Source organism: Siniperca chuatsi, linkage group LG11 (assembly GCF_020085105.1).
Source record: "Siniperca chuatsi isolate FFG_IHB_CAS linkage group LG11, ASM2008510v1, whole genome shotgun sequence".
Classification (NCBI taxonomy): Eukaryota; Metazoa; Chordata; class Actinopteri; order Centrarchiformes; family Sinipercidae; genus Siniperca; species Siniperca chuatsi.
In genome coordinates this window covers 20,200,945-20,227,052 of record NC_058052.1, presented here as the reverse complement: position 1 = coordinate 20,227,052, position 26,108 = coordinate 20,200,945, and the positions used below count along the sequence as shown (strand labels likewise).

The 26,108-nt window shown below is 38.5% G+C and overlaps 1 protein-coding gene across 5 annotated transcripts in view; it reads right to left on the bottom strand.

Moving 5' to 3' along the window:
* The window catches only part of phactr2 (phosphatase and actin regulator 2), a 49,503-nt gene extending 23,559 nt beyond the window's left edge, over positions 1-25,944 (bottom strand). For 2 of the 5 annotated variants that reach the window (XM_044213327.1, XM_044213330.1), the window contains exons 1-2: positions 25,890-25,944; positions 24,874-25,062 (exon numbers count right to left, since the gene is read on the bottom strand). In XM_044213327.1, coding sequence (XP_044069262.1) covers positions 24,874-25,062; positions 25,890-25,929 — 229 coding nt within the window. In that variant the 5' untranslated portion in view covers positions 25,930-25,944. Of the gene's footprint in view, positions 1-6,878; positions 7,162-17,309; positions 17,439-24,873; positions 25,063-25,889 lie in introns of those variants that run through there. The other 3 variants (XM_044213329.1, XM_044213328.1, XM_044213331.1) reach the window with 3 other exon arrangements.
* Between the last annotated feature and the right edge of the window lie 164 nt (positions 25,945-26,108).

Sequence of the window (26,108 nt, the reverse complement as noted above, 5' to 3'; positions counted from 1 at the left end):
CGGACCTCCTCTGTGTTATGTTAGTACCAGTTAGTACCAGCTAATGTTTACTCCTGAACCTGCAGGGGTCCATATTATGCTGGCCACTAAGACTAAATACCTAGCTGAGAAGATTTTCACAATGTATGGTGTGTTTATTTTGATGCGTTAAATTATTCCACCGTATCAGCATTCAGCAAACCTACAAATGTAGGATGTAAAAATGGGATGTCCCATTTTGCACAATTGTATGGGATTTTTTTGATGTTCGAATCATTTGATTAAACTTGAAAATTTCTACTGATCTATCAAACAAGAACAACCACCAACGGTTGAATGCCTCCACCAACCAGTCAAGTTGTAGTTTACATCCATGTCTGTCACAATATGGTCACAATCTCCACTTCTGTTCCTGAGTTATGGTGTTGAATAATGGCCAAAAAAGTGTTTTTTCCAGGACATTATGATGTCACAGTGAAGTTGACTTTTGAGTCAAAAGTTTCACCAATACGTTGTCTGACTAACTGTGAAATATGGTCATCAATTCTTGAGTTATGGGCAAAAACGTATTTTGTGAGGTCACAGTGACCTTGACCTTTGACCACCAAATTCTAATCAATTCATCCTTGAGTCGAAGTGGACATTTCTGCCAAATATGTAGAAACTCCCTCAAGGCGTTCCTGAGGTATCGAGTTCACGAGAATGGGACGGATGGACAGACAACCCGAAAACATAATGCCTCTAGCCAAGGCTATCGCAGACGCGGAGGCATAAAAAAATTCTTGTCCCTACCGTACTGCACTGACTGGCTCCTTATATCTGTAAGCATCCTTTTGTGTGTTTGTGTGAAATTTTATTTGGCAGTTTTAACAAGTACAGTACATTTAATAAATGTACATTTAATTACACGCCTGTTAGAATAATAACTACAACACTGTCATGGATGTGGTGTAATTATCTTTGTCTGTATATATAGTGTCCCTCTTTAGACATGCTGACCTGCCCTCATCTCTTCTACAAACACACACACACTTTTATCATCCAGGAAAATATCAGAGGGCGAGATGATTGGAGGGATTTAATTCATGCTTCCTTCATGGACCGGACAACCATTGGTTGTTAAAATGTGAGCACATACTGTACACACAATAATGTGACTGAATCCAATGTTTGCTGTGGCTGCTGATGATGGGTAAAGATATGACAATCAAATATCAACAAATCTGATCTCAGCTCATGTCCTTCTCAATATACACTGAGAGAAACATAATAAAGGTTCGTTGAAAAGGCAACAGTGCAGTGTTTTCTCAATTCTTTTTAAACAGGCTTATGCAGCAACATAGTCAGCAAAAAAAATTAAAAATAATCTCCCAGATTTCACACAGACCAAAGTGTGTGAGTGTGAAAACACACTCAGCTAACTTGGCCAAATGAACCAGATATTCAGCACATTTGACAATAAAGGAATTGCTAGCCATTTGCCCAATAACACCAAAACCATTGTTTGTAAGTAAAAATAATGCAGTTTTACTCCAGGAAATTTAAATCTATTTTTAACTCATCTATATCTCATTGGGCACATCTGGTGGAGCAAATCCATATCCTAACCCAACTCAATTGAAAATGATCAATACTCTGTTGATTGGTTGGCTCTCACCAGCGCTGACAGATGGCAGCGCTGTTACTAGATATTGGTGGCACATCTGGTTCTCAATACGCCTCACTGATGGACATGCTGAAACTGATGAGCATAAACTGCCTCTGACTGCTGCTTACTAGTGATGGCAGATCAATCAAGTTGTCAAGAAACAGCCTAAATAATAAAGTGAGGCTCCAAAAAGTCAGAAAAGTACTGTAATAGAATCCAAGGATGCAATTACTGCAGCATTTTCCTTTTGTTCACAGTATGACAAAACTATGCAGGTAAGATTGCTCTCAACCTGATTTTGCTTACCTTATGACTCTGACTGCTGAGGGATGTACATACAAACACTTCAATTAAGAGCACAAAAACCATGAGCAAAGACATGGAAAAGTGCCGTACAGAGCCCAGTACATGCTCTTCCTAGACACCAATTTAGTTCTCTCTCTCACACACACATATACATCCACACACACACACACACACACATACTCATTTCCTGTTCCTGTGTTGATTTCAAATAACAACAATAGGTGCATTTCAGCAGCTGCTTTGTGCTGCTAATGATGGGAAAATCACTAGCAGCAATTATCATCACCATTAGCCCAACTATTAAACCTCTAGTGGGAACCAAATAGGGACAATGGATGGACTTATTACTTGCATAGAAGGGAGAAAGAATAGAAAGAAAAGAAAAACAGTGATAGAAATATTATTGTTGACTTTAGAGAAGAAAGAAAAGAAGAATAGAGAGAAAAAGAGATTGTGAACTGACAAGATCGGGCCAAAAAGATGATAAATGTCTTAGTCTTATGAAGATGATTGGTGGTTCGTAGAAAGTCATCTTCATCAACAGACATCTGCTTTCATCTCTTTCTGAACAAATCCTAATATTGGTATGACAAACTGTAAATCAAACCAGACAGATGACATTTTTGAGCTCCTCTGCGATTTTTATTTTTATTTTATTTTAAGTGTCATGTAGCAATACAGGAAATGGATATTTTAGTAAGCCCAAACTCATAGGACACAAAAATCTTACACAAGAGCAACTTTTCTGAGTTACATGTACAGCCACTTTATTACACTATGAACCGATCCTGGTCTCATTCTACAGTGTTACATTACAACAGAAGTTATCAGACACATCAGAATCACCATATGTACACTAATGTTACCTTTGAAGAAAATGTAGTAAATACATTAACCATACCTAATTTTATCGCTTGCTTATATGAATAAGTTCAATATTTATCTGTGAATCCCAGGAACAGAATAGGCCTGTATCAATTAACTTAATTTTGATGTTATGGAGGGGTGTTGCTGTTTGAAAATCTTTGGGAACCACTGCTCTAGACCCCCCAAAAAGTCAGACTGTCCTCCCAAGAGGAACGACAGCATCAGTCGAATCAGAAAGTGCCCCATAACAGCACATGTTTACGTTCAAGTAACAAAGCAAAATGAAGGTTGTTATAGAGCAACAAAGTAGAGAGGAGGTCGAGGTGGATGGATGGGTCAATAAAACATCAGACTAACACAAGAGGCCGCAGTTTCTTTCCTGTTTCCATCCAACAGTCAACTTCTTTTTTAAAGCATGATCACAACCCTAACCTTAACCACCTTAATTATTGTAACCATGATGACAATGGTCCCCTTAAACTTAACAAAGTACTTATTTTAACCCAAACTATGATCTTTCCCTAACCAGTTCATTTTTGTGCCTACACCTAACCAAACCTTAACCATAGTGTCGTCACATCATGAAACAAATCTGATTTGTTGTGCTCATGTTCCCTGAGACACCACGCCCCTGAACTTCGAGGCACTGTCACGTTCACCCTACTCCTGGAAATGCAGAACTCAACTGTCAGCAACATAGGAAGTGACAGCATGAACCACTATCAGTAGACAGACAGCTAAAGAAAACTTAACTTAACCTCAAAGCCTAAGAAAGACAAACTTGTACGCTACAATATCACAAATTAAGTTAGACACACTGTAAACTGTAAGTCCTCATCGATGGGGCTACAAGAAAAGATGAAATAGGGCAATTCAGGGCTTCAGTTTATAAATCTGCTGATTAATATGGCAAGAATTATGTTTGAGCAATCCTGGGTCAATTATGACAGTTAAAATCAATTCATTACACACAAGAACTGCAAACGTTTGCAGTTAACAGCAATTCTGCTTTTCGTACTGACTACAGCTTTTTAATTACAGCAACATGGCTCCAATGCACCTCATGTTAACTCAGGGATGATATGTCACAGACATTACAACTGCTGACTCGACTCCATGGTTCCACAGTGGATTTCACACTGAGGCGTTTTATTTTGAAACAAATGACTCGCGATGTCATGCTAAAAGGGTGAGTCAGGATTTGGATATGAAGCAGCTGTGGAAATGAGTGGGATAATCAGAAACACAACTTGAGACAGAACAGACATTTCAATGAAGCAATCGCACACAGGATTTATTCAGTGAACTGTGATTATCGTTCCAGTTACACTAAACTTACATTATGTTAAACTGGTATAACAGCTGTTCCATTTTATATGGTATGGATGACGTATATTGTCTGGGTACAACATTGAAGGGTTAAAGTGACGATGTATTGTGACAAAGCCAGCATGTTTTTTTCAGACGTTATAGCAGGAACATGTGTTGAGGAGGAGGGGAAAGGGAGAGGCTTCCTTCCTTTGCTGCAAGTCACCAGGGAGGGAAGAACCAGACGTCATGAACAGAGGAAGAGGGATGGGGGGGCAAAGAGAGACAAAAGAGTGGAGAAGGTGGAGAAGATGGAGAAAGAAGGGGAGAGGTGGAAACTGAGATGGGGCAAAAGTGGGAAAGAGAAGGGCAGAAACAGGGAAGGAAATAAGAAGAAGACAAGGCAACAAGGGGTGTTGGATGAGAGCGGAGGGTGGGGCAACACTGGGCATTAGCTGCAGTTTTAACACTTGGGTCATTTCTTCCACATCTTTCTCCAATGTAAGCCAGAGAAGCACAGTACTGCTTAACTCATGATACTCACAGGATCCCAGCAGCATGGATTAAGACAAGAGTAACAGACCAAAAAGAAATCAAACAGGAAACTGCAGCTTACAGTGTTTTAACACACAGTCATAACTCATTAAGGCTCAGAGGATATCAGTTTTATGTTAATGATCTTTCAATAAGACCATGACAGAATCACTTCCCTCTCCTGCGCTTAGTACTGTAGATTCAGCATTTAAACCACATTGCAGCATCATTATGAAACCCATAATACAGCCATGCAGAGCATATAGATCATTATTATAGCCTCAGGTTCCTATGCATGTTGGCTTAAGTGTGCTACAAAACAGTCTGGGTTTTACTTTAAATGCTGACAGCATCATAAAAAGGTCCAGTTCTGTTTTCATCCGGAGTCCTTTGTCGCTTCCTGTGCCTCACTGCCTTCAAGCGTTCCCATAAAAAATGTGAACAAATTTGAAATGTTTACTTTTATGGCTCATGGAGAGACTGGGGACTACAGATTGAAAAGAAAAAGAGAAGAAAAAACTATTTGTAAGCATAGATGTACAGCACTTTTTTCCCCCCACACTCCTGTGCTGTTACTGGAAATACTGCTGTACTGCAGGTGAAGTTTATGTATTGTAGTCTAAGATTCTATCTTTTAAGGCTTTATGTCACTCTGTGTAGCTTCATCAATGAGTGAAAAAGCTTATGATGCATCCACACATTTGTTATTTCAGTAGCTAGTACATTCAGTACTTTTTGTAGCCATTATCAAAACAGGTTTGTGTTACAATTTGCCTGAATGTATGTATGTATGTATGTATGTATACAATCTCTGCTATCTTTGATAATTTCTACACTAAAATGGTTGTTCCTCAAAAGCGGTGGTTCATAGTCATGTGGTGCGTTTTTAATGATGATGAAATGTAATGATAAATTGCATTTACTTTGTATTGCAGGTGTGAAACAGCCCTAAATTCGACTTTGATAATCAAACCAGCGTGAATGACTTTTCAAGCAAAAATGCCAAACAAACAAGTGAGGATTTTCTACTTTTCTTTCGCTCATGTGATAATTAATCGAATATCTTTAGGTTTTGAACATTTTGGTAAGACAAAACAAGATATTTGAAGACGTCACCTTGGGCCTTTCAAAACTGTGATAGGCAATTAACAACAATTAATCGATTAATTGAAAAAATAATTGGCAGAATAATCGATATTGAAAAGAATCGTTAGTTGGAGGCATAGATTAGTCGATTGACTATTTTGATAATCTTTTAAGTCATTTTTCATACACAAATTCTTTGGTCCCTGCCCTTCAATTGTGAGCATTTGCTGCTTTTGTCTATTTTATATTATTATAAACAGAATATTTTGTACTGTTGATTGGACAAAAAAAGCTATTTGATAACTGCATTTTGGGCTCTGGGACATTGTGATGGGCATTTTTCACAGTTTTCTAACATTTAATAGACCAAACGAGAAAATAAATCAGCAGATTAATCGATAATGAAAACAATCATTAGCTGCAGCCCCAGGGAGAATGCCAACACTTGGTCTACTTGGGACAAAATCAAAATATTGAGCTTTCAAAATGTCAAACCTTAACTGTAAGTGATGACATTTCCTGTGAAGCCTTGACAAAGTTGTTGACTTAGACTTGATGTTATTTTGGTTAATAGGTTCCTGACTGTGAATTAAATGTAAGTCCACTGAGCTAGATGGGCTTCAGATAGTCCTCTGTTCAATCTCTGGTCTCTTCTGGGAAAACAAACTGGTTAACAACTTCTGTCCTTCAGTTCATCTGGACTCTGCTAAATACATAAACTCACATCAAACAGTGCGCTTCATTAGCCAGCAGCAACAATGCAGCCTTATAAACAACTATTTGGTTATTCATCCTGCTTTAACACTGGCTATTTCACTAGTTTTACAACAGTTATGTAACACAAGCAGCGATGAATTTAGAAACAGAGACAATGAGTATAATGATGCAAGACTTTATTTAAAGCTGACAGTTGCATCTAGTTAGCTAACTTCCTATTAGCATAAACATCCTATTAGCATAAACCACTTAACGTTAGCGCTTTGTTTGTGCTGAACTGTGTGGAAGTTTCGATTAATTATCCGACAGAAATGTTAAAGAAAGAAAGTAAAAATGAGCAGACATCCTGAATAAAGATAGCGGAATGTGTGTGTGTGAGAGAGAGAGAGAGGGAGGGAGGGTTGTTCACACACATATGTACACACACACTCACCGCTCGCAGGCTGAGACACGGCAGACACAGCAGTCTGACCCATATTCAGCTTCTCCGGAGCACCGGGCCGACCGGACCGAGCCCCCCACCCCCACCCCCCCGAATAAAAATACACGATCACGGCCTGCTATCACCGCACAAATCCCGCCCGCAGCCGCCGAGTGAGTTCATGTCACACACACAAAAAAAGTTTCAGACCGTGATGGCTGAGTCGCTGGAAACTTGGTTCACTGACTGACTGACTGACTGGGTCGCTACTACGTCGTAACTTCCCCTCCCACCTCTTCTTCCTCCTCCTGCGAGCAGCTGAAGAATGCCTCTCATTGCGGGCAGATTAGAGGCGCTGCTGGGGTCAAAGGGCGACGGGGTCTGACACTTTCAGACACGAGTTTACACTGGCCAAGAAAACTAAGTAATGGTACATTTACTCAAGTACTGCACTTAAGTACAGTTTTTAGGTACTTGTAATCAGTGGTAAAAGTATTCAGATGTTAAGTAAAAGTAGCAATACAGTGTAAACATAGCTTACTGTGTTGGCAAGTAAAAGTCCTGCATTTAAAATCTACATCAGTGAAAGTACATAAGTATTAGCATCAAAACATACTTAATGTACCAAAAGTAAAAAATATTCATTATGCAAAATGGCATAATGACATGAAAAATATATATTACTGGATTATAATTAGTGATGCATTCATGTGTAAGCATCAATTATTTTGCAGCTGGTAAAGGTGGGGCTAATTTCAGCTACTTTATATACTGCTGGGTAGCTTGATTCATAACTGTCATAATTTATTAGTTGATTTATATTTTGTATTAACAATCTGAGTTTGCATAGCAACTAAAGCTGTTAAATAAATGTAGTGGAGTAAAAAGTACAGTATTTGCCTCCAAAATGTCATGGAGTAGAAGTATAAAGTAGCATAAAATGGAAATACCCAAGTTAAGTACAAGTACCTCAAACTTGTATGTAAGTACAGTACTTGAGTAAACGTTTATACTTATACTCTACTACATTTATTTGACAATATTAGTAACTAGTTACTTTTCAGAATCAGATGTATTATTATAGATTATATTATATTATATTATTTTTGTAGCTGACCTTTGTTTTTTCTTCCTTTCTTCTTGCCATCATCTCACGACCCCTCAAATGTATCTGGTGACTTGTAGGAGGGGACTGACCCCTGGGTTGTAAACCACTGGACAAAACTACCTAACTATATGTAAAGTAGATAAACTAGCTCCACCTCGACCAGCTACATCAGTAAAATGCTGCTTACACATTGATGCATCAGTATTAAAAATCTAATAATGTCATATACAATAATATATCAGTCATAGGGGACATTTTACAGCAGAACAACTACTTTTATGTTTGATACTTTAAGTAAATGTTGCTGATAATACTTCTGTACTTTTACTTAAATAGGATTTTGAATACAGGACTTTTACTTGTAATGGAGTATTTTTACATGGTATGGTGGCACTTTTACATAAGTAAAGGATCTGAGTACTTCTTCCACCTTTGTAAATTAATTTCTAATAGCTTTTAAAGAGCAACAATATGTTTGTGTGTGTGTGCAGACAACAGACTATACAGTCTGTGGTGCAGACCTGGATATCACAGAGATCCAGAAATAGACCTCACTTCTTATCCCTTGAAGCAGGGAGAGATAAGATGGGATGGAGGGATGATGGCTTTTAGAGTTAAAGGTATGGTATGATGCACATCGAGTCACAAAAAAGGCAAAAAAAACGTGACAATAATGATTAGTTGCAGCGCTAATATGATGTGTGGTGTGTTATGGTATGATATTTTATGGTATAGCATAGGGTTTAACTGATACTGTACGTATATCATTGCTTGTCAACATAATTTAAGGTCGTCCCCAACCACGATTAAGCTTTCATTTATGTTTTTGTAAATACATTTTGATTTTAAAATGTATTTACAACATGTATTTACAACATGTATTTATAACTGAGTTTCCTTTAACGTTGAATAGGCAGAATGATCAGCCCTCTTAAAGAACTGAAAAGATAGAAAGAGGAACTTCTTTAGTTTTGGTTTCACTGTCACTGTATATAACTGTTGGTTTAAAGGCATTCCACCAAGACAACAATAAAATTACAAATATTTGGCTTGAAAGTAAAACATTTAAAGATATCTGTGGGAAAGATATCAGGGAATTAACAATCCCCAGTGTGCCACAATATATCAAGCTTACAGGCCATAATGAATACATACGCTTAGGGTCTGGACATTCTCTGTGGCTCCAGAGGAGGGTCAGTTCAGTATTCTCTAATCCAGACGTGATTTATTTTGAAAAAAAGGGAGATGACAGTGAACCCTGAATCCAACTCTGAGTGGCAAACCAAGCCAAACACTCCCACCTGAGACTCTTAATATGGGGGTCAACTAGAGTGTAATGTGTGATGTGTGTGTGTGTGTGTGAGAGAGAGAGATTTATCTGTCATCACTGTCAACAAAGTGTCAGTTGAGACGTTTCAGATCCCAGCTTGACAGAAGTGAGTGGTCAGACAGCAGTCAGCACACACACACACTCACACACACACTCATAGCGTGACATTGCCAAATCAAACTTGCCTGATCTGGAAGTGAAATGATTAAGACCAAGACTGCCATCTAGTGTTTACTACACAACACCAATGACTGCTCCTCAGGTTAACTAGGCTAAAGATGATTTGTTAAAGTAATTCTTGTTCATTTTTGGCTCTTGAAGCAGTGTGTGCAGACCGAAGTTGTTAAAATTTTTGCATAGCCTCATTCACCACCTCTTAATTCAGTCACCTGACTCATCTGCAACCAGTCAACAATATTAAAGGATTGGATGCATTTTTTTTACATGTGCACTTTGAGTTTGGCTGATTTCTTCTCATCCAAAAGTGACTCGCAAGATCATTAAACATAAATATCTTGAGTGTACTTTATTTACTTGGCGCAGTATATTTGACAGCTGTTTGAGAACCTTTGCAAAGACTCCAAACCCAGTTTTATTTGTAGTATATACAATAATGCAAGCCTTATACAAATTCACACCTGGGAGCTGCCAAGACAAAAGCAGTCTTATGCGACTGTCGTGGTGAATAAGATCGAAGTGGATAATTGAGACAGGAAGAATGTGAAGAGGTGGGAAAACAAAGACAGGAAAGGAGGATGGAAGTACTTAGTGACGTTAACAGAGGAAAATTATGTTAGCATTGACAGGGAGGTAATTTCGTTAACTTGATGGATCTACAACGCATACTGAATTTGTTGGAGGCTACACATGTGTTAAAGCACAGTGGAAAATACTGTTGTGATGAGAAAAAATAAAAAGGCCGGAATTACAGGTCATCGCGCGACCTGCAGACTGACCCAGCACTGTTTATGCTCAGGCCATTTACATATAAGACAAATCAACACAGAGCCTGAGGGAGTAGTTACATGAATCAGTAGGTCAAAATTCCTGGTTCCCATAATGTAACCCAATTGCTTCTTTCATTAGACCTTCCACCACATCTTTCAAACACATCACAGATTGATTAGATCCACAGTTTTTAACCCAATCAAAAATGGAAAAAAGTGGAAAACCTACCCGAACGAGACATGCAGAAATAAATTTTCAAAAAGAAAGAGACCCAATCTGAAATAGTTAGACCCGACCCAAACAGACCCAAAGATAATTAGACCCGATCCAAAATGCAGTCAAACAGACAGAAAGAATGGAGAGTTTGAGATTCAGCTCACCAAAGGCCAGGTCTAACAGGGTGAGAAATTCTTTTGTCTTTCATGCCATCAAATTGTTAAATTCTCAGGATGAGTCAGCTGATGATCAGTCTTCCATATATAATTGGTGGGTGATGTTGTTTTAACCATTGATGACTGAGTTCGATGTCCTCCAACATTAATGCTGTGCTTTCAGTAATGTTATGTCAGCTTGTGTGGTGGGTTTTAGTATAATTTTTAAATATTTATATGTTTTTTTAAAATGTATTTTCTATGTTTTATGTTCTGTGCGTGTTCTGTGTCTCTCCTGCCTGCAGAGCGATTTTCCCCTTGGGGTTTTTTGTTGATGCAATGTAATTTTTCCTTGCACATTACAGTTCACACTCCATCTGCCTCAAAAAACACAATTTTCTCCTGTAATGATTATGATGCACCATGTGATGACATGACAGCTCGCCAAAAGTGAAACCAAAACATCTCGATCGCCCCCTGGTGGGTGGCTGCAGTATTGGTCATAAAACCTGCCCCGTCCATATTAGCAGATGGGACATGAGCCAAACTAAAAAATCAAAGTACACGTCAAATAGATTTTTCCCAAAGATGGTTTCTGTCGGTTTAGGTAGTTGTTATCATACTGATGTATGTTCAGGTGTTCATTTTTCTTATAAGTTTGGTTTTAATTAGTTATTTGATGTTATAAAAACAGGGTTTCATGACTCACGATTGAGTCAGTCGGGTGTATGGGCGGGACCTCGATACCGCGGCTCCAAACCCGATCACTACTGCACAGACTCTGGCTCCAAATTACGTTAAAAGCACAAGATGGCAGCTCCCGTATCTGGGATATTTTGGCTTCATTTTTGTACAGCGGGAGGAAGTGAAGACACGTCATCCATCCTTATTTACAGACAATACCTGACCCAATTAGACTGAATACAATTTGGACCCAGCATTTACTCTACTCCAAGCCCAAACACAAATAACCCTGGTGACATCATTAGAGTAATTTTTCCTAATTGTTCTCCCTTCAGAGCCACAGAAGACATTACACAACAGGCTTTCACAGGCTCAGCAGTACTCCCCATGACAAGTAAAATGATCGTCATGTGTACTATTTAAAAGGGAACAAAATTCTAGTTTCATCCTTTTATTGTGTTCATCATTTTTGTCTGTATTAAATTCCTATATAATATTGCTATATATAAAAGTACTGTCCACATTTTCTTCATTTTGTTTCTTTAATTAATGTAGAACATGACTTTCAACAAGAATCCCGCTATTTAATAGAATCCTGGTCACAACCTCACTATTGACCCTTTTGGCTGCTTCAAACTCTTTACTCATCTGTGTCAATTACTGATCAAACAAATGCAGGGAAACGCTCCCTCTGGATTTAGCTTAGATCAATGTGATGCTTTTACTGTAAATCTATGCAAGAATACAATATCCAAAATGGAGATCTTTGGAGATATACTCAAGAGGACACCCCTTTGAGTTTGGGAATTTGTATGTGACAATGTGACACTTTTCAGGAACACTTTTCCTGTTTGTCCTGACACTAAATAACAGAGGTCAACTGAGGGAGCCTGACCTTTCCATTGACCGGAACAGCAAAAGGAAAGGTGGAGGAGGAGGAGGACCAGAAGAAAGGAAGAGTCATCAAATATTAAGTAGTAGCCTCAGCAGAACAAGGGGGTAATAATTGTTTAAGTGCTACTTTTCAGAGCCTTTCTCCCCTCCCCTTGATTTATTTATTAAACTCAGTTTCTGTGAGGGTACAGTCGCCTAATATTGTCATAGCCGAAAGGACAGGGAACCTATGCGCGTGTGTGTGTGTTTTCATTTGGGCTAATTAGCTAAACTGATTTTGTGCATTCATGACTGAAAGGAGCACTTTCATTACAAGTTGCCTGTCTTACAATTATATATGGTTGCACAATTCCCTTAAATGCATAAATCCAAACTGGTTTAAGCGTGTGAAGTTATACCCGTGGCTTTTCCATGTTACGGAGCAGTTAACCTTTTCAAGAGTCAGGGACCGGACATCTTTGTACCATAACAGTCTGCACCAAACTGTCATAACAGTCTAGTGTGACTCAGCAAGGAACAGGTTCTGTTATACAAGCAAACCACACTGAGCTGAGAGGAACTGTTCATACATGGTCTTAATGCACAACCAGTGAAATCTCAGCATATCATCATTGTCCAAATCATAGTCTGTCAGATACATATGATTAGCTAAATTTGTCAAAATGTAATTATTGGGATTGTTAATGACCTGTAAAATGCACTGACCATGACATGGATCCCTGTCATTACCAGATTTTGCTCAAACATTATGCATGAATATTACTGAAACTAATATTCTCAGTCAGCTTCTTACTATAGTCAAGTTTCCATCCAAATTTTAACCGAATTTCCAGAAAATCTGCAAAAGAAAATGCAAATTAATGCACATTTCCATCCATTACTGTTATGCAAATATTAGGTGTTGGGTGCATCGGGATAATTTGGTGGTGCTAATTCTCCAGTCAGGTGTCATTAAACCGTTACAGAAGAAGACGGCACAACAAAATAACATAATTAAAGTCACATGCTTCATGTTCATCATGATTTATTCGCTAAGTCTGTTTTCATTTCACTGTGTTGCATTTTTCTTTTATCGATACATCAAATTTTTCACTTCAGCCAAGTGTAAAAACTCTATATTTAGGGTTTTTTTTTTTTCAAATTTACGCCATTTCCGTGGCACTTTAATAAAATCCTACATTTAATAAAATCCTACATGAACACACACATACAATTTTATTTTTCTCTTTTTCCCAGTGCTCTTCCAACATGTTCTCACTCCCAACTCATCAAATACAGCCGCTTGGTCAGTGGACGTACACTTCAAACTATGACGCTGTAGGTACCCCTTAGCGTCAGTTTTGCACGTGCAGGGCTCCGTGGTCAAGTTAGCAATAATAAATAATAACTTTACTTAAGTTACGTAACTTATGTTATGTCCGTAAGTTAAAAAGAAACCAACTTTGATTATTGGTTTCAAAGGTGAAAGTCCTGTGTTTGGCCCACCCATCCAACCACCCCGACCTCCTCCCTTCGCAGACTTTTCTCACTCCTTATACTACGTCACCTGACTTTGACAGCACATCAAAACATTATGATAGACGTGCAGAAACAACACTAAGGGGTACCTACAGCGTCATAGTTTGACGCGTACGGCCACTGACAAAGCGGCCGTATTTGACGCGTTGGGAGTGAGAACGGGCCGGCTCTTCTCACTGGTGTGAAGTGGGCGGGTCTCAGTAGGCTTAATGTGATGTCACATACTTCTGTGCACCAGTCAAAAATTAGCAACATTTGACACAGAATTGGATGACAATTGGTGGGTTGATTGGTCACTGTCAATCAAATCTGATTAAAACACACCCACACATGCCTGATGACACAGTTTAGACTCTCCATAAACTATACCTAAAGACTTTGAAACTGATTGTTGCTTATTTAGTCATGAATATTTAATGTTATAGATAAATACTTTGTATTTGAAGTTTTCAGGGACATCCCAAAAAGACCTCTGGTCTCTTCAAGTCTGACTTTCTTGGTGTTTTTGCAGTATAGCCACCAAATATAAATCACTGAATGACATTTATCGTGGGCATGGAATTGCTTTGAGAAAAAAAATTGCAATGCTTGTGGCTTTGGCTGCTGATAATAATCTAAAATTGTAAGTTAATATTGGACGATTTAGTTCTTGCACATGATCCAACTCCACACAGTGAAAGGAAGCCTGTATATAGTATCTAAAACCAGCCAATATTCAATTAAATTATCCCTTCTTATAAACACGAGTTTGTCCCTTCTCTGCACCTTCATAACCCCATACGTCCCTATTAAAGGGAACCTTATAATATTAACGGTACAGTCATTTTATGGCAACAATACAGTAGTAGTTACTGTCATTTCTCTTCCTCTTCACAGCCTGCCAGCCAGCATACCTGAAATCTGATCTTCTGTTTGTTGTATTCTGTTTGGCACAACCCATAAGCCGCCATCATTGCTAAAATGTTGCCTGTATAAATCAATAGTTGACATCCTGCCAGACAGCCAGCCAGAGAGCTTGAGAGAAAGCGAGCTCGAGAGAGAGAGAGAGAGACCGCGAGAGAGAGGGACAGACAGACAGAAAACAAGATGAAAGATTGATACTGTAGTGTGGGGTCTTTCATAATAACCACAGGATGAAGGCAGCAGTAGCAGGAAAATGTAATACCGACATGAGATTACTATGTTTCATAGAGAAAACACAAGCCATGACTGTGTTTTATAAGTGTGTGATTTGAGGCCATAAGAGGACAGCTCAGCTCTAACTATATAAGGCCATATCTGTACAGATTTACTGGAGAGCCACGGTCAATTGCAAAAACAGCTGTCCTAAGCACGTGCGTCATGTTTACACAGTTGTGTTGTGCGGCTGCGAGGACGTTATTACTCTAATGGAGACTCAACGTGGTTTGTTTTAAAGTAGACTGTCACTGGGTTATGATGGTTGCTTTGGCCAACGTCCAGCTAGCTTTTACTGACACACTGAGGTCTATTACCTAGAGAGGTCTGTGGCAGCTAACCTCTCTCAGCTTTGACACATTTATCCAACTGTACAACGGTAAACAAATAAAGTCCTGAGAATATCACCACCAATCAAAGTGGCAATCTTACTAATGTAAACAGATGTGCAGATTTACCAGCCAAGATAAAATAATACAACATTTTCTTGACTAAGATAACTATTTCCAGTAAGTCATTCAGTGAATCATTACATAAATAGGTGGATATTTCTCTCTTTAAAAAAAAAACAAACAAGTGAGTTGCACAGATAGATGTACCTGTCAAACAAGAAGATCCATCTGCGAAACTAGAAGCATGTTGTTTGACCAGGGCAAGTCTCACATCAAATTAAATGAGAGTGTGTGAGAGAGAGAAAACTGACAGCATTTATCACTTCAGCAGAACTGAAGTTAGGAGTAACCTTCTTTTTCTGTAAGAAGATCACTTCAATCGCCCCGAGTGCAGAGGTGGATGTGCAATAAATAGGACATAAACAGAATGAAAGAGCTTCTATACATAGAACTGTACCCACAAATTTGTCCAATGTCTCAATATACGTAATGCAGACTGCAATGTGCATTGGGAAAGTACTTTGGTCAAATTACCATATGCAAATACATACATTCAGGCTCACCTTACATTGTCTCCTGAACACAACACAAAATATGACATGCATACAATCAACAGTGAGCAGAGAAAACACAGAGAAGAGCATTATGACCAATCATTTGCGCTCACTGCGCACACACGCATCGCATAACATTCATATGCAAGGGTGCACACTCACAGATGCTGTTTTGCCTTGCAAAATGCTAGTTCACAAATTCACAACAGCGAGAATATGTTGTGTACCCATTCAGTAGGCCTACCCAGCCCACATCCCCATCAACACAGACAAACACACAAAGGAGCGTGGATTAAAGCGGATGTATTGCTGTAAAGCTTACCTGAGACAACAACAGAGGGAAAAAAAACTAAATCCCTGGTATTCTTCTTTAACACATAGCAGCAGGAGCTTTTTGCCTATTAAACACTGTGATATGTTATGACAACCTCTGCAAACAGTAATTAAACTATATTAGATAACATGGGCCCGATATAGCCTGCCTGCCTCCTCTAGCTGAGTGTGACACCAACCGATGCTTAAACATATCATTGTCATTTACTCTAATACACCCAAGATGGCTACCAGCTAAGCCCACCTAATTATTGGTCTGTTTTCTTTCCTCTATAAATATTTACAATAAAGTTACTACCATTAGATGTGGCTTTGTCTTACTCATATAAGAAACTATAATGCTAAAATGCAACTGTGGGCAGACTTACAAAACCAATAAATGCTTCTAAAGTCAAGCACACAATCATCATCACTTCGTGAGCATAGCCAAAACTGGCCCTCGGAGCACACCAGAAGTCTGGTTAAGTGATGACATAGCCTACCTTAATGTTCTACTTGCGGCATTAGCATCTTATTAATATTGCACACAGTGTAGTTGCTTGTGTCTTTAAAGTAGTGTTCCTGTACATAATGCATGACTGTGTGTTGTTGTCATTGCTATATGCCGCACATTTATTTTAGTTCATGAAACGAGGCAAAAGAGTACAAGAGAAACATCCGCTGTGACAGCCACCCAGCGAAATGATCTCTGTCAACAATGGTCAGATGCTCATACAAATTAGCTCATGTTGCAAAACAGTCAAAGCCACCAATACTGGCTAGTGTGCTTGTTTAAATGCACTATGACCCTCTTTTTTTATTTCTTTAACGGAGTGGTCTTTACAAAGCTAACTTCAGACTAAACACAAACACTATAGGCAGGCTGAAGTTCATAACTCGCGTACTATACGCTGAGGATTTACAGCCAGTGTGTGCACTTTACATGTAAAGCAAGCATCGGCTAACAGGTGACAACCAAAGCTACATGTAAGGACAGCATGTGAAGAGAAGAAGAACAAGTGGTGGAAAGGATCTCTCTGTGTCTAACATGCCTTCTGTTAGATTAACACAGACACAGAAGGTTAATGAGACACTGGACAATAGATGTACAGAGAAAGATACAGAGGGAAGCTTATTATATAAGAAGAAAACTCACCATCATGTTCCATGACTTGACCCAGGGAATATTATCAGCAGTGTGTGCTGATCCTTGCCTCTTCCCGACACACCACCTCTCTGCCTCCCTCCCTCCCCCCACTGACTCCCCCTCCTCCCTTTCTCACTGTCTCCCTTCTTCTCCTATTCTCTCTCTCCCCTCCCTTTCTCTCTGTCTCGCTGTCTACTTCCCTCCTTCAGTCTCTCTCCACTGTCTGCTACTCACTCGCCCCTCCTCCCTCCATCCCTCCCTCCTGTCTCCCCTCGCTCTAATAAAGAGCATTAAAACTTAATGTTTGTTTCCATCTCAGTTCCTCGTTCTGCCTCCCGATCTGTGTATCGTTCCGAATTTATCTCCATCTCCCTGCATGTCAAGTTTTTCCTCCTTCCTCTGGCTACTGAGTCTGGCTCCAGTCTCACCCATTTTTCTTCACTCTGCCTCTTGTGTTGAGGTCCCACAGTGACGTAGGAAATAAAGAGAGGAGAGGAGAGGAGAGGAGGATACAGATGAGGAGTCATTGTTAGGGATGAAGGTATAGAAAGAGAGAAGGGAAATAGAAGGGAGAGGCATCAAATAAGCAGTAGGTGTGCTGTATGTTTAGTGTGTTTACTTTTCCTTGTCACACTTTCCTTCATCTATATTTTTATTGCTGTCAGTCATCTTCAGCAAATTGAACAGACGTCACTGCTGCAACATTATCAATATGGTAGTAAAGTGGCAGACATGAGACATGTTGGTTATATGTAAATCTGAAGTGCAGATTCTGTCAATCCAGTGGCAGTGACATGTCCACCTACAGTGATTATTTGATACTTTCTCGCTGCCAAGGCGATCAGCACCACATGATATTCTAACAAAGCAGTTTTTGCAAACTAATCAACAACATCAAAACAAATTTTAAGGTTGTTTTAACCTTATTTCATTTCATTTTACTTCAACTAACATTTATTTTCATTATTGCTTAATCTGTCGATTATATGTTTGTTTAATCATTTATTCTATAAAAATGTCACACAAAATGCAGTCCATAGTGAATTCTTTTGTCCAATTACAGGTCAAAACCCAAACAAATATTCAATTTACATTTATATAAAACAGTGGAAGATGACTAATCGATTATCTAAATGATTGGCGATTAATTAAATAAATAAATAAATAATTAATTTTAATCTATTATTTGCATACTGGAAGAGAAATATGGGAGTTTTACAAATAATTTAAAATCAGAAATGGAAACTCACAGTCAAATTTCAATCTTTACAACAATACATCAGTTTTTTTTCTTTCATTAAGGTTCCTGAAAACTATTTAAAAACTATTTTTGCAATCAGCTTCTTACTGAGTGATGATAACTTACATACAAACAAACAAAACACACAATTTTCTGCCAAAGTTAGAACAATTGTGTTTGCTAATATTTCACATTAGATATTTCTGCATTTTCTTCTGGTTTAAAGTGGGCTGATCTGAGGATCTGATGACAGTTGGTGGGCTGTTTAGTCACTGTCAATCAGATCTGATCAAACCACACCCACACAGTCTTGATGAAGCACATTAGTTGGGGTTTTGAATGCTAAACGCTCAATAAATAATACCTATTAGAAGAGACCATACCTAAACCTTCACAATTCCAGGATCACTTATTGTACGAAAAAACTATTGTAACAATACCTATTAGCCTTGATTGTTGCTGATCATAAACACAACATCAGCAATAATCAGAATGCTAAATAAATCAATACACATGAACAATACACAACACTGAGATAGACACAAGTCGAAGGAGAGATAGAAAGGAATCAAAGGTACAGACAGAGTGCAAGAAAGACTAAGAGGCAAACAGATGGTTGTCTTTCTTTTTTTCTGTCACACAAACGCTTGAGGTGCCTCCAGTGTTGTGAAGAGCCACTCCACAAGGTAAACATGTCATCTGTATGCCAGGGATGGTTTGATGCTGGATGTCGCACCTGGAGCTATCATAAGAGGTATTGTGTATCCCCTTTAAATCCACACACACGTTATATTTGTGTATGTGTGTCTGTGTGTGTATCAAGCACAGTTGAATTTTAATTTCCTGTTCTTTATCATTTGTATCTCTTTTGATACTAAAGTTCCACCTGAGAATAGAATAAGTGGAATAGGACATTATAAAATACGCTGATGGACTGAAAGAGACGTGTGTGTGTGTGTGTGTGTGTGTGTGCGTGCGTTTGTGAGTGAGCCAATGTAAACAACCATTATGTTATTGACTACATAATAGCAGCTGCTAAAATGCCATATGGTACAGTGCTCCTTTCCTATCTTGTCAGTCTATTTTATTGTACTGTATACATTCTAGTTTTCCTGTTTTATTCCTTTTAATTTCCTTTTCCTCCCTTTTAACTTCCCTTTTCTCCTCTTTTATCTTCTCCCTGAATGTCTAATGTGTTAAAATCTTGAAGCTTAGAATCTTTTGTTTGTTGTTTTAGTCTCTCTTTCGCACTGGCTTTTTTAAATTAACCCAACAATTCAAAATGAATAACAACAAAATGTTTATTAAATTTCCATTACACACACATACACTTATTGTATGTACACAGCATTATTAGAGGCTGTGCACCGTAAAGTTAACATCCTGTTAATTCGCTGTTGAGGCTTTCCAACAAATATTAATAGAGTTAAAGGCTTAGTAAGTAACCACACAGTGTTACTTATGGGCAGATGGAAGGGGGAGAGAAAGGGAGACTTTGACTTTTGAAGTAGTCCAATGAAACGGCTCATAACAAGCGAGAAGAAAAACAACTGGCTCATCAACTCTAACTACACCCACCCACACAAACACACGATGGCACACAAAAGAAACAAAGTAGATGAAAGACATGAAAGCACCAGTACCTCACAAGGTCAGCTGGTATTTAAAAAGACATGCAGTCTAACAATCTTTTCTCACCATTAAATGTGAGAAAAACACTAAGAGTGTGATTATAAGAGAAAGAAAGAAGAGAAAGCCTGTTTTCAAAAGCATTAAAATATACATGTGTTCAGGAAAACTGAGGGGACAGAAGACTAACTACTAAGACAACACAGCTGTGTGTCATCATGCAATTAATTATAATTATTGGATTACTACCTACCAACTGGTATAATCAGGTGTTATAGCGTATTTAAAATAAGATAAAAACATTATAGACAGCATCTGCTACTTCATTAAGGTTAGGGGACCTTCGTTGTCATGGTTACATTAATAACCACGTGGTCAGGGAACAACTGCAGTCACGGTGAAAAGAAACAAACGTTAGCTGTCAGTTGGACACAGGAACAGCGGACTCCTGTGTTAAAGTCTGATGTTTTGTTGACCCATCAATCCATCCACCCACCCTGACCTCCTGCCACTGTAGACTATCAAGGGTTGATGGTAGTTATGTAAAACATATGAGATAATTATTTGAGATGTGATTATGAACCTAAAAATAAAGTTGTTTGTAGCCATGCTATCGATGTGGCTCTAGGGATATGGCCAGTCAGTTAATCTATCACTTTGGTTCAGACTATATATACACCTTCCCTTTAGCAATAAATCATTGAACTGTCACATTCTGCGTTTGGGTCCTTCCCCTGCTGCCCAAATTCACCCTGTGACAAATTACATCCCCCATCAGCTGTACTTTGTTTAGTGCTAATTAGTAAATGTTAGCATGCTAACACACTAAATTAAGATCGTGAACATGGAAAACCAGGGTGCAACCAATTGAAAAACATTTTACCTGCTAAACAACATCATATTGTCATTGTGAGCTTGTTAGCAAGCTGATATTAGCATTTAGCTCAAAGCACCACTGTACATAAGTACAACCTCACAGAGCTGGTAGCATAGCTATAGATTATGGTGTATAGATACCTGTTGGAATCTGTAACCTTATTTTTAGCTAAATGTGAACTTAAGTTTTGGAAATTTTCAGATGACAAACCAAATGAATGCTACATAGAAATTCCTTGCACATGTTTATCTCCAGCTTTCATAAACTGGGCCATCTGCAAAATATATTTAAAACTGTATACTTAAATAATAATTACACCTTCAATTTGAGATTTTTCCTCTGAAACAACAGCTGAAGTGGCGATAATGTGAGAACAGTTCAAACTACAACACAGTTATAGGGCTTTTTAATTTACTGAATAAAGCCATAACCAGAACTTTTTGGATATGGCGGTGGCTGTCACAGCAGCTACAACAGTGGCTGAGGATAGACTGTGTGTGGGCAGTGAAGAGGGAAGGGCTGCTCTTGCATTACAGTACATTTTAACAAGTAGTTATTGCAGACTAAAAGGGTCTGTAATCAATGTTATTTCGAGGAGAGTACCCACAAGGAGGAGAGAGTGCCAGCAAGTTGACACTCCTCCGTTGTCCTCTTCTTTTCTTCAGCCTTCCCATCTGTCCTCCCCTCCTCCTTAATCATCCTGTCCTTACATCCCCTTTTGCCTCCTCTCCTCTTTGACTTGCTTCTCTCTCCTGTTTTCGTCCCTTATTGTTCTCATTTGTGTTAATATATCTCTTCTTGGTTGTCCTGCCTGTTTTCTCCTCTCTTTTTCACCATCTTCTCTTCATTTAGTCTCCTTCACTTTTTATCCCCCTCTTTAGTTCTTTTTTCTTTTCTCTGCATGTATAATTAAAAGAGCGATACAGCGTCCATCCGGAGGACATCGTGCTATTTACAACAGACAGCAAAGACCATCTCAGCCTGAACATGATCCCAAACTGTTTTTTGTTTTTTTTGTTTTTACAAACACATACACAAATGCACATGTGAGTGCACAAGTTCATATGCAGACACGCATTAATGTGCATTCTCATATTCTCATACACATTTGAATGGTTTTTGAAATTAGCAGTAAAATGATAGTATATCATTACATTTTTATGAACTTAACACACATTTGGCTATTTAACAGAATCTTGGATGTTGTTTTGCATGCTTAAGAACTTTAAATATCTTTCAACTGACAAAAATAATCTCACCACAAGGTCCACTCTGGAGCTTTCGGTCATGTCACATGATCTTCCTCATGGATGGTGAGACTGTAGTGAGATTGTTTTTGTCAACTGCTTTTTTTTTATTGATCAAAAGTGGACTTTATATCTCAACATTTTTCATGTTTTGACAATTTATTGTAAATGTATTATATTTGAATCAATTTGAGGGGAAATATCTTCCTTTACAAACTTTTGTGTCAAAACTGCTGATATCTTAGTTATATTTATTGTACTGTACCCCATAATATGGCTGGGATAGGTTTACAAATTTCAAACAAGCAAGAACTGCTTTTAAAATCAACCAAAGAACTTACAATTCCATATATAGTTGGTAGAGGAGAGATGATTGCTACAAGTCAGGTTATAAGCTTTAGTAAATGAACTAGCTTTCCAAAAGATCAGTTTTATCTGTGAACTGAGTTCAGGTCTTTCATAACCCTGAAAAGAAGTGTTCACTTTTACCTAAAATGACCTACTTTATATTTGTTTATGCTTCCTGTTGACTTGCACGTTCTCAAATCAGTGGGCTGCATTGTCTTATTAGTCTCATGTTTTAAAAGTTTGTTAAAATAAAAAAAAACCTACGTGGACATTAAAAGCCATCCCTCCCTTCAGCCATTAATTCTGGTAATATTCCCCACAGGAGCATTTTTCTCTGGGCAAGAGAAATTTCTCATCAGCAGCGTCAACTAAAAAGAGTGCTGTAATTCATACAATGATTTCAGAGACAAATACAGTATGTGTCTTTTGTAGTTTAGATCTTCATGTCAGATCTTATCTACATTTCAGCAAACTGAGCCCAGCATGCTCTCCTTCAGTCCACATTTGGCTGCATTTGAAGCTTCACCCTGTGAAGCTACACCATAAGTGTAAGGTGCCATGTTTAATGCACTTGGTTTTTCAGGATCTCTGTAAAAAGGTGTCTTAGCTCCCCCTGTTGCTTGATTTTACAAATAGTTAATTTTACTGCACATCAACATAATATGTAGAGTAAAAATTAAAGTGATTTTTTGTGTGTGTGTGTGTGTGTGTGTGTATGAATTTAGTTCAATTGTGAAAACTAAAACTGTGGTCTTAATTTATACATAAAACTGATTTTTATAAAAACAGATTGGACAAAACATAATGTGAGGATTGTATATGAACATTGATATAAAGTATCTAACAATCAGTTCTAGTGTTTAATTTTCAGGCTAAGCCAAGTTACTCTTAGACAGTTCGAATCATGAAGCTCAAAATCCAAACTGGCAGGAGACATAAACAACTTCGGACATCTAATTTCCTAACTGCTCTACTCCATAATCATTTCCTGTAATTAGAACTTAACCATAAACACACAACACTTCCTGTAGCAGCGGAAGACAAGCAAAATAAGTGCAACTTCCAATAAGTATTACTGTAATGTTACAATAAGACTGCAGAACCTCATGCAAAGCAGTATATTAATAAACTTCATGCCTGCAGTATAGGGTAGGCGTGTAAATCAGGCAGTGAGTAGCTGGGCTAAAACACAGAAAACGGCTGATAGGAAGTGGGTCCAACCACTGAAATGACACATAAGCCTGTCAGGGCTCAACGGCCAAAGGCTTCAGGTAGCAAAACTCTGACACTGACATTTAAGTAAGACGCTGAGGACACAAAGTTGGTTAACACTGCGGCCAAGGTCGTACGATGCTTGTGAAAAGGTTCCACCCCCTCCCCTTGGCCATCATATTTCATACAACTTATTGATACTTAATCTACCGGAAAACCCCCTTAATTTAAGTTAAAACTAATGTAGACACATTGATGTAAATGTGGTTGGAAGCAGCTTTTTCCTTTGTCTTCATGATGAACTTTTTTGCCAGGATATTCACAAAACAGCAGTTGGATATTTCAGTTACTGGCTTATTTACCCTAAAATCACTTGTCACATCTTAATTACACTAAGGTGATCTCCATTCAACTGACTTGTAAAAACAGTTGGGTGCACCAATGATGATTTAAGTAGGTGTGTCATAGTAAAGGGGTAAATATTTGTGCAGTTATTGCTTTTTATGATGAACTTCAATATTAAAAGAAAAAGAGAGCTAACTGCATCCACTCTTTGTACATGTTATAAATCATGAAAAAAAGGAGACAACACTTTATAGAAGTACTCTAGTAAATAGAGTATGGATAAAAAAGACAAAGAATAAGTTTGCATGGTTGCTCTTTTGTGGTATCCAGAGCAAATGTAAGAGGAAGAGAGGGCGAAGTTTTTTCTGTGTAGGGCAGCAGGAAGCCACTGCTGCTTTATTAGTCATATAGAGATTCTATCTAGCCATGAGCAACTATACAACAACAGCAACAACTACTTGAAACACCAAAAGAGTCCTTTTATATTGGCAATGAAAGACAGAGGCAGTTCAGTAGGCTACTGATGTCTCAGCTGAATTTAATTTAAATCAATTAAACAGCATCATTTAGTTCAGTTTGTTTACTCAACCTCCAGAGCCTCAAGAAGTCCATTTCCATGTTTTACAGGTTGGCCTGTACAGTTTTCTTTAGTGTTCTTTGTGTGGTTCATCCTACCTGAGCGGGCGCCCCGGAGCCTGAACAGCACCCTGGAGCGAAATCCGGAGGTGTCGCTCTTAGAGCGGGACCTGGGGAGAGGCCACAGCGAAGGAAAATGCCTCATCTCCGGGTGGGTGTCCCCCTCCTCTTCCATGGTCGTCTCCTCTGTCAGCCCGCAGGAGAAGAGGGGTCGCAGACTCACAGTCACTAGAAGTCAAGAAACCTCACGTGAACCTCATCAGCCAGCAGCCTGCCCGCCTCTCCTCTTGTACTCGCTCAAACTTTTTCTCCTGCAGCAGACACAGACTGTGTGTGTGTGTGTGTGTGTTTATGTTTGTTAACGCCCATCGCCTCTGAAAGACAGGTTACCTATGTAGTGACTGAAATGTGATCGGACTACTAAGTGAAGACTTGTGACAGGTAATGGTGGCTACATTCCCATTATGTGACTGACTGCTAAACCGGTTTTTTTAAGTTGAGTGTAGTCTATAGGTAGGCTACGCTAAATGTCACATTGGCTAATGCACTGTAAAAATACACATAGCCTTTGTATTAATAGACTAGTGCTGGTAATAGTTTGTAGCCTATATAAATCTATGTAAGATGTGCCCAGGCTGTGTGCATTTGCATCACATTGCCCTTTGCTGCGATTGTTGTTTTGCTTGTATGAATATCTTTAATAGGCCTACATCTTTAATATATCCTGGGCCTCTGATGCCGGTGTTTTAATAAATCTCGAGGCAATATTTTTAGGAAGTGTGGACGTTCCCCAACAAAAAAACAATAAAATATTGAAGCATTCCTTGAAATGAAAAAATACACACGAAAACATGACTTGTCTTCAAAATAGGCTATACAGGAACCATAACCACATGAAAATAAAACCTCTCTCTTTCTATATATATGTATAGCCTATATATCTATAGCTTCCGCTTCTTATAATCAGTGGAGAACTTCATTTGCAAATTAAGATTACCAAACAAATGTTACGTAATGACAAAATGTCAATGTAACATCACGAAAAATAGGCAGACCTAAGTGGCTGCAGCTTTTAGACGTTAGATGTCGCTGCATCTCCACTCTGGTGTAGTTACTCTGCTTTCCACATGTTGACACCCAATGCTTGTCTCATACCCAAACACCTAGAGCTGGTAAAAAGAAAAGAGCTCTCACTCTGATCTCCTTTTCCGGGCACCAGAACATGAAAATATTTGGCAGATAACTTTTAAAAAGTTTTAAAAGGTGTTTGAATG